This window comes from Ranitomeya variabilis, chromosome 7, assembly GCF_051348905.1.
Source record: "Ranitomeya variabilis isolate aRanVar5 chromosome 7, aRanVar5.hap1, whole genome shotgun sequence".
Lineage (NCBI taxonomy): Eukaryota > Metazoa > Chordata > Amphibia > Anura > Dendrobatidae > Ranitomeya > Ranitomeya variabilis.
This window is the reverse complement of record NC_135238.1, coordinates 128,488,077-128,498,417: the sequence shown is the minus strand read 5'-3', so window position 1 is coordinate 128,498,417 and position 10,341 is coordinate 128,488,077. Positions and strand designations below refer to the sequence as shown.

General features: G+C 40.3%; 1 protein-coding gene across 1 annotated transcript; it reads right to left on the bottom strand.

The window, feature by feature from the left end:
• Nucleotides 1-1,990: 1,990 nt before the first annotated feature.
• Nucleotides 1,991-9,547, bottom strand: LOC143785484 (gamma-crystallin 2-like). The gene is made up of 3 exons (XM_077274372.1): nucleotides 9,523-9,547; nucleotides 5,406-5,648; nucleotides 1,991-3,082 (listed from the first exon to the last, which is right to left on the bottom strand). The coding sequence occupies exons 1-3, from the start codon at nucleotides 9,529-9,531 to the stop codon at nucleotides 2,807-2,809; spliced, it is 528 nt and encodes a 175-aa protein (XP_077130487.1). The 5' UTR covers nucleotides 9,532-9,547; the 3' UTR covers nucleotides 1,991-2,806.
• Between the last annotated feature and the right edge of the window lie 794 nt (nucleotides 9,548-10,341).

Sequence of the window (10,341 nt, the reverse complement as noted above, 5' to 3'; positions counted from 1 at the left end):
TTCAGCATCCACAATCCAGAGCACTGTTAACAGGGCTGGCTGAGACCGGCCGGTCCGAAGGCACATTCAGAGTTCCCTTTGCAGGTGGAAATCAGTAGCCTACCTACTAGCGCCTGGGTGTTGTAGTACTTCCCTGCTGAGCACCACGGGATAGTCCTCACAACTGTCGTGTATGTTTCTGTTCTTTATCTCTCCGTCCCCCAGATCATATGGATATGGACGGGTAGGCCTGGAGTTATTTTATAGAGACCCTAGAGACGCCCCTCTCCCACAAATGCCTCCGTTGTCTTCATTAGGTGTAAAAGATGAGACAGCCAACCTAGAGTTAACTGCCCTGCCGTTGGTTCAAAGTAATGCGTAGAGTCTATTACTTCCTCGGCGTTCCGGCCGCCAGCTACGCGCCTCAGTAGGATGTTGCCGATCTCGGGGCACGACTCCTCCTGGTTCTATCGCCTTTGTGCTGTGATCTCATTTCTCACTTCTCCACAATATCCTTTGCTTCGTGTTCTTTCTTAAGATGCCACCACAATGAAGTGCAGGCACGGCTCCGTAATGATCTGTCCTTTGCTAGGCCTCTGCCAGGATCCCACCCCTGACAGGGACCCCCTGAATCTTCCCAAGTAACGCTCTCCTCTCACTAGATGTTACCTGGGCAAAACCCAGTCAGCTTTTCTCTAACTTCCTATCCAACCCCCAGTTTTACCAAAGTGTGAGGAGTGGCCTAATACATAGAACCTTTTGCTCCCCCTGGTGGCCAGAGTGTGAAGTGTAATGTGTGACTGTGATACCTGGTCAGGTGAACTCTTTTAGTGCAATCAGACGTACCATCACTCCCCTTAGCGGCAGAGCGACGTTACTGCAACGACCAGGTCTCTGGGGCGCTGCACATCCATGATCCAGTACCTTGGACTGTGGCTGCCTTGAACCAAAAAAAGAGGTACAGAGACTGCAACCCTGTGTCCTCTGTTTCTTACTACACCATCTTCATCTATTACACCGGGAGCCCTAGGGATCCAGCTTCACCTGTGGGAAGCCATACTATCCCTGTTGTCATAACATCACCCCAGTGGACCCTTCTAAGCAGCGTCGGTCCCCGCTGACCGAATACCACAGGTGGAGTCACAAACTTTTATTATTCAACTAACCCCTTTAAAGTCCGTCCCTTTAACATGGGCACTCAGGGCCACGGACTGGGTCACCACCGTTGTAACACATCCCTTTAAGGATCGGACATGGTACAGAGTACCTCATGGCCCTGGTGGGCGTTCCAACTGTATGATGGAAATATTAGTCATAGTGTAGTGTTTTTATTCAGTAAACATAAAGTGCTATTATTCTATCACTATACAGTGGTAACTGTAGTTACCATGGTGGAACTATATTATTGATACTATGAGCAATATTGGTCCTTGAATATTATAGAGATAATCATGACATTAATATTTAGGCCAGTAATTTTATTGTGAATGGACAGTTAGCTCATCTAATATTTCTCTTACTGTTGGGTAAGTTATGCAAGGATGGATCTGCAGTCCAATTGATCAAATATTCCATAACCATAAAGGAATCCAGCAACAGAGATCCACTATTATTCTAAAAAATATATATATTAATGCATATTTAAAAGCAGGTTATTCTTCCATTATATAGAGAAAATATAATCCAAATACCATTACGATTGATGCTGTTGGACATTCATAGGACTTTTGGATCAAATTTTCTTACTATGTTCCAATAATCTGCTTTGAACTACTGTATGCTAGGAGGACTAGTGAACAATGCTTTCTGCACACCACCATGACCTGAATGACTGATTGTGTTGTTGGTTCAGTAAGTTATCATTCAGACTAAGTCCACAAGTTTACATGGATTCTGCACACAAAATGCTTAGCAATTTTCAGTACAATACAAGCAAACATATTCCCATGCTGTGGAACAAAAATCTGCATAAAACTTAGAACACGCTGAGGATTTAAAAATCTACAGCATTTGTTTTGCAGATTTCCACTGTGGATTTTATCCTACTCAACGCCTTGTAAAGGAGCAGGATGAAATCCAAGGCCTGAAATCCACAATCAGCCAACCAGTGAGAAGTGCATTCATTGCAGATTTGTGACAAAATCCAAATATTTTCACAACATGTGAAAACTTAGGGCCTAGTTAAAACCTGCCGTGTTACCACGTGAGGGCGGCTCCTATTAATTTTCCAGTACACTGTAATTTACCGGACTGTAAAATGAAAAATGATTTACAGCAGCTTATTTTGGATTCTGTTTGTAAGGACTTGTTGTCTGTATTAGTTATGTGATCATGGGTTTTTAATCTTATTATTTTTCTTTTATCCTGGTTGACTTTTTGGTGGCTGATAACTAATCAATTTACAGTCTCAGATTAAAATGCTTTCCTGTTTCCTGTTGTTTGAAAATAAGTTAATCCTGAAACTTGGAGGACAAATGTACTGAAATATGTTCTTTTAATAACTGAAGATACTCTGTAAGATGTCATGCAATAGCTAAACATATAACTTTTTCAACGCTCTTGTAAGACAAGTTTGCATTAAAGAGGTTGCCCACTGTCTCATGTTAATGCAGCTTTTCTCACCTCTGTCCATTTAATGGCTTTTTGTGGAGTAGCACATGATCAGACCTGTCCATCAGTTCCACATATTAAAATTATATTTAAATGGTGGGATTGTGGAATATTTCATAGAAATACAACAAACACATTGGAACAAAATAGGAAACATATTATACAGCATGATTTTATCAGCCCTTTATGGGAAACACAGAAATACAGAATTTGAATGTTAATGAAAATCTTGAACTCTCCTAATGGAGCCAATCCTAGCATTTGTTGCCTCCCAATCACTGAACTTTCTGTACTCGCCAGGCCTCAGGTAATACTGGCGTCCTCTGTAGTTGTGTTCCTCATAGAAGATCCAATGGCCTTCAATTACATTGCAGGAGTTGATTTCATGGTAATTAAAATCTTTGTTGATGTTTGGACTATCTTCTGTAAATTCAGCCATTTGACCCCTGAAATCTTCTTTTTCATACAATTTGATCATAAAGGACCCTGTGTGCTGCAAGGTTCAGAGGACATGTTATAAATCAGAAAACTGTGAAACAACTAAGATGAAAAAATATGTAAAATAATAGCTAAATGTATTTACAGTATATCACTAAAGTGAGTACACCCCTCACATTTTTATAAATATTTTATTATATCTTTTCAGTGTACAGCTTGTATAACAGTGTAAAATTGCTTTGTCCTCTAAATAACTCAACGCACAGCCATTAATGTCTACACCGCTCCCAACAAAAGTGAGTACACCCCTAAGTGAAAATGGCCAAATTGTGCCCAATGCGGCAATGTTTTGTGTGGCCATCATTATTTCCAATCGCTTCCTTAACTCTCTTGGACATGACGTTCACCAGACCTTTACAGGTTGCCACTTGAATACTCTTCCACTACTAAATGATGACATCACGGAACTGGTGGATGTTGGAGACCTTGCGCTCCTCCACTTTCTTTTTGAGGATGCCCCACAGATGCTTAATAGGGTTTAGGCCTGGAGACATGCTTGGCCTATCCAGCACCTCTACCCTTAGTTTCTTTAGCAAGGCGATGATTGTCTTGGAGATGTGTTTTGGGTCAATTTCATGCTATTTTCATAATGTCACAGTACATGTTGGCATTCATTATTCCTTCAATGAGCTGCAGCTCCCCTCAGCTGGCAGCACTCATGCAGCCCCAAAACATTGCACTCCCCCACACACTTGTCTTTGTACTCCTCAACTGGTTGCCGCCACAAACGTTTGGCACCATCTGAACCAAATAAGTTTATTTTAATCTCATCAGATCACAGATCATGGTTCCAGTAGTCTGTTTCCTTAGTCTGCTTGTCTTCAGCAAAGTGTTTGTGAGCTTTCTTGAGCATCATCTTTAGAAGAGGCTTCCTTTTAGGATGACAGCCACGCAGACCAATTTGACACAGTGTGCGACGTATGTTCTGAGCACTGTCAGGGTGACTCCCCACCCCTTTAATGTCTACAGCAATGCTGGCAGTACTCATATGCCCATTTTGAAAAGAGACCCTCTGGATACGACTGTAAGCACGTGAACTCAACTTAGTTGGTCAATCACGGTTGACCTTTGGTCTGCCAGTTCTGAGTGAAAACTGTCTTGCTAAACCACTGTATGGTCTTGGCAATCGTGCTCAGTTTCGTTATATTGGTGATCTTCTTACAGCCTGGTCATAATTTCTGTAGAGCAGCAATCCTTTTGTTTCAGATCTTGAGAGAGTTCTTTGCAATAAGGTACCCTGTTGAACTTCCCCACTATCCCATAGAATGTAAGTCCGCAAGGACAGGGTCCTCTCCCCTCTGTACCAGTCTGTCACTGTAAATCTGTTTACTGTAAACAATATCTATAACCCTGTATGTAACCCCTTTCTCATGTACAGCACCATGGAATTAATGGTGCTATATAAATAAATTATTATAATAATAATAACTTCCAGTGACCAGTATGAGAGAGTGTGTGAGCGATAACACCAAATTTAACACACCTGCTCCCAATTCTCACCTGAGACCTTGTAACACTGATAAATTAAATGAAACCGGGGAGGAAACATGGCTAATTGCACTCAATTTGGCCATTTTCACTTAGGGCTGTAGTCACTTTTGTTGCCAACAGTTTAGCTATTAATGACTGTGTGTTGAGCTATTTACCGGCCACACCAAATCTACACTGTTATACAAGCTGCACACTGACTACTTGACATTGTATCTCAGTGTCATATCTTCAGTGTGGTCCCATGAAAAGACATAATAATATATTTACAAAAATGTAAGGAGTGTACTCATTTTTGTGATATACTGTAGTAGTTAAGAGGAATTTGACAACAGTTTTTTGGTACCCTAACTGAAACAGATAGCAGTATAATGCAGGGGTAGAGACCCTGATTTCAGTGATGAATCACTTACAAGGCTCATACTGCAGTTTTGATAAAAGTCTCTGTTTTATCTGCTGTAGATCTATCAGTTCTCTGACAGCTGAGCTCTGTGTAACCCCGTCCACACTTCTGATTGGCAGTTTTCTGTGTACAGTATAAAGAGGCAAAAAGCTGCCAATCAGTGGTGAGGGTGGAGTTATGCAGAGCCCAAGAATATGGAGGCCTACGTGGCAGCAGGTTTACTAGTCTTCTAGTGATAATCAGAACTACAGCAAGTGGCCTAGTTAGTGACATATCATTGTAATCAGGGTATTTGCCCTACATTATGCTGCTCTCAGATTACGTGGCAAAACCAGGAGACAATTTCCCATTCATAAAAACATTGTTTTGGTTTCATGAACTTGACAATAAACAACTATAGATTAATAGGAAAATGTTTTGTACTGACCAGAGGAATCATGTGGCAAGAACTAATTGTATCATTAAATCCCATCCAGTGTTTATAATCAGGATATTCTCCTTTTTTAAGAAAATACTGGTGACCCTTATTATTAGCCTGTTCATAAATCATCCAAGAGCCATTGTCAACTTTAATAGAGTTGCAGCGACTGACATGAGAGTGCAAGTCATTATTGTCACTGCTGCACTCGAAGGAGCGGCCCTTGAAATTCTTGTCCTCAAAAAAGGTGATCTGTGGAAAAAAAATATATCAATCATAATAAAATAATATCTGTGGCATTTAATCAATGTTTTAACTTTGCACTCTGAAACAAAAAGAAACTAAAAACAAAATGTTAAAATTATTTTCATGATTACAGTGATGCCTATCTATTTACATATATGAGCTTGTATATGAATTTTTCTTTAGTTTCTTTACACATTTAGTTTTTATATAATTTTAATTTAGTTTAACATTTCATTTCACCACTTCAAATAAAGTACATATAAAATAATATAATTTAAAACAGTATAAAAAAATATTTTTACACAATTTTATGAAATCACAAATATGCTAGCAAATCATATTGTATACTGCATTAAATGTACAGAATGTAATTTAGTATAAGTAGGTTACACTACCAGGAACTATAAATAATATGTGTCTGAACACACTCATCATATCATAAATGGAAGCAATATATACTCAGGGGCAACCAAGCACTTTACTTTTTCACAAAGATATCAATAAATGAAATATTGTTTCTATATCTCTAGTGGGAGTGCCAATTCCTTTCCAATGAATGTTCCTGTCTACACTACATGTCTGAGTTTGCCTCCACCGAGCCGGCGCGTAATTGCTGCAGGACACTGTGTCCCATGTGGCTGCAGAGATTTTGCTGGATTCCCGACAGCAAGCACAGCAAAGGCACTGACTGGCCTCTTTGATCTCCACACCACCCAATCCCAGGGGCACAGGGTTGCTTGTCCTGTGCTTGGACGTTCTCCTGCAGGGGCTCCTACCCACCACACTTTCCAAAAGCCCTTGCAGTAATTACATGTGTATGTGTAAAAATGGCTGAAGAGCTGGCTTCTCACACCATCAAAGTTCACAGATATTTGTGACGGCTGACTTTGCAGGGTGCCACATACAGGCTGGCAGTGAAGTGGCTCCCGCATAATACATGAGTGGAGAACTTGCTAAACAATGTGGTGAGTCTAGCAAATCTTTTTTCTTGTTGTAAGTTACATATCGCAGGAATCAGGTTCCCTGCCTCTAGACCATAGACAAAAGAATAGATAGATATATACAAATCTTCTGCACATGTATCACTGCTGCATGCACAGTAAATACACAAACAACTTTGCTGCATACATATGCGTGGATCAGTAGGGCTGTGGGGTACTCGGTACCTGGTCCTTCGGTTCGGGGGATGTCACGGTGGCTGACCCGGTCCGTGGCCCTCAGGGGTGTCCAGTGAAAGAGTTTATATATGGGAAAGGTCTTTAAAGGGGAAGTGTTCGTGACGCCACCTGTGGTATTCGGTCAGGGCGACCGACGCTGCTTGGGGGTCCGCTGGGGTGATGTTATGGCAGCTAGATGGTATATCCTCCCACAGGTGAAGTGTGTCCCCAGGGCTTCCCAGTGTGTAGATGGTGGATGGTGGTTGATGTAAGGCGCAGTGAATAACGAGGACACAAGGTTGCAGTCTCTTTACCTTTACTGAAGGCTTCAGTGTCCACAGTCCAGGGTACGGACCACATGGCAGGCAGAGTCCGGCCGGTCTGAAGGCAGATCCAGAGTCCCTATATCCAGGTGGAATTCAATAGCCTTCCTATGCGTACAGTAACACAGTAGGTCCTTACTTGCATAAGCTCCAGTAAGGTCCTCACCGTTATTACTCCTCACTCACTGCAATACACTTCTCTTCTATATCTCATTCTTAGGATGCTGCCGCACGTGGGGCAGGCGCAGCTCCATGGACCCTCGTCCTCCTCAGACCGCAGTCTGGATCTGACTGGAAATCATTCCAGCCAGCTCGACCTGGAGACCTTTCCGTCTCGGTCCCCAGCCAGGAACTCCCTAACCTTCCCTTCAACTACCAGTTTTACCTAACTGTGAGGAGTGGCCTAATAAATAGAACCTTTGCTCCCCCTGGAGGCTGGAGTGTGAAGTGTGTTGTGTGTTGTTAGTGATACCTGGACAGAGGATCTCCTTTATTGCCTTCAGATGTAATATCGCTCCCCCTGGTGGAAGAACAACATTACTGCAACGACCAGGACTCTGGGGCGCTGCATGCACACACACACAGCTCTATTGCATGCAAAAGTATACAAATACTGCTCACACATACAGTATATACACACACAAGTACAATATATACACACACATACACACGTACAGTATATACACACACATACACACATACTGTATTTACACACATACAGTATATATACCCACATACACACATACAGTATATGCACACACGTGCAGTATATACACACATACGCACATACAGACATACAACGTCTGTCTTTGTGGTATTTTTCTGATGAAGGGGTCAGATAGACCTTGAAACGCGTTGAATAAACCACCAGAATTCTTCAATATATCTGAATTTGTATCATTGTGGCAGCGCGGATTTAATCCACTAATTATCCTTCACCAATGACTCATATCTAAAACAGACATGTTTTCATAAGTTTATTTGCAGACACACAGTCAGCAAAATACAGACTTACGAACAGCACACTGGGCTGTATGTAATGGGCACCTGTTAAATCCATGAAACACACAGATAGAATATGTATGAGAAAGTATGAATGAGGACTTTACTTCCTCTACTACAATGATAAAATGAATTCGTTTTGGGCAGGAGAAGAGAGAATAGTGGGGATGCAAATATTTTTTCAATGGTCAGCTTTTCCTTGAAAGCCCAGTGATTTCTGCAGCTGACCACTCAATTTATCTAACTCACTAGCACTTGCATCGTCTTTCAAATTATAATTAAAAACTTATATATTGTAGGTAAATGTTCACTATGGAAAAGGGACTTTCCAAAAGTAGTATGTAAAAACAGATGAAAGGCAAAGTGAAGCCTGATCATTGTTTCTATACTTGTTGGCTCTTCCCTACAGTGACTCACTGCCTTCACTGTATACTTCCTCAAAACAGTGTAGATGCTGCTGTAATCACAGAACTTTAGTAGCTAGAAAGTTCCTTCTAAGCAGAGCATTGCACATGTACCGTACATCTCTGGAGGCAGATTCTCATGCAGATCAGTGTCTCACCCATAGCCCTGAACAGCCCATTTACATATAAGAACAATTTGGATTTCCATGGAATAAGGCAGGATCCAGATATAAAGGCATCATTTTGTTCAGCTTCCTATGACCTACATGCTCATATAGATGACTTAGGAGAGTTGATCCTACTGACAGATTCCATGTAGGGGTATGTACAAGCAATGTCTATTTCAAGCAGATTCTGCCTGGAATCCAGCTCAAAAAGCACCTCAAAATCGTAGCAAAAATGAACATAATGCACAGAAATTTAAAAATGTCATTCCAGTGCACAAATTCAACCTGTTGTTATTTATTTTATTACCTGTCAGCAGGTATTTGCTATATAATCTGAAAGGTCCATGAGTTAAGGGTGGAGATGAGGTTGGACTAGGAGTCACAAGGCCAGTTGTCCTGTATTGATAATCTACTGCTGATAAAACACTGATTGTATGGAATCCTCAAAGCACAGCTCAGTAAGTGACACATTGCTGTAAATAGGCTCTTTTTTGTTTGGAAGCTGCCCACTCTTTACTCTTTAGTTGCAAAAGGTGACAACAAAGCTGCCAGTGAAGGCGCATCAGGAAAGAGACCATTGGCTTTTCTCCAAAGGAGTTTTGCCTAGAGAATCCTCTGCTGTCAGAATTGAGACATCATGTGCACATAGCTCATATCATAAAAGAGAATTAAGTGGGGCATTCACACCAAAGTAAAATGCACTCTCCCTAAATATAGATATACACAATGTAAATGGTAGCAGCATCTAAATATATAAATTATAAAATATACATTATATGCATACACATATATACTGTATTGGACATCTTTGATAAAAATGGGCTTACCTTTCCCATCCTGACTTTATGAGAGGCTCAGTGATCTGTGATCAGAGTGGTGACAGCTTCTATATAAATAAGCTCGTTACTAGGTCAGCACATACTAAACAAAAGATGCTTTTGGCTTCCAGAAAAAACTACCAATCGTTTAATTTAATCTTTTTTTCCAGATACTTCATTATTTTTTCAGCAGTGGACAAAGCTTTTGTCCTCAAATTCCTGGCACTGCCAGGGACTCACATGTTTGTTCAGTACAGCAGCGGAACAGCAATGCTCCTGTTGTGAGAAAATAAATCTTGTAAACCTACAGCATGGATCATGGACAAGTTTTGGTGTAACATTACAAAGTCAAGCGCATATAAAATATTGCAAAATTGGGAAACGATCATTTTGCGGAATTGTCTTATTAAAATTCAATGGTTACAAATACATTGTCTAACAGTTATTATTATTATTATTATTATTATTATTATTATTATTATTAATAATAATAATGTCTGTAAAAATCATGATGGTACTATCTAAATAAGTAAAATGAATCAATAAATCATTAAAACTTAAATGAAATAACAGGGTCTTCTGGTTCTAAAAAGGTGTAAGCTAGGGAATTTGTAATATTGGTCTGTATAAAAAATATACAGCTCTGGCAAAAATTAGATGACCACTTCAAATTTTCAGTTTGTCTGATTTTTCTCTTCATATGTATATTTTGAGTAAAATGTAAATTGTTCTTTTATTCCATAAACTACAGATAACATGTCTCCGAAGTTCCAAGCAATACATGTTGTATTTTTTTTCTGAAAATGAGAAATGTTCAAAATAACAAAG

Excerpts from the sequence above, each read along its gene's own strand:
- LOC143785484 (XM_077274372.1), bottom strand. Across the intron at positions 3,083-5,405 it reads CTTGCCACATGATTCCTCTG|CACACAGGGTCCTTTATGAT; the intron begins GTCAGTACAAAA and ends TGAACCTTGCAG.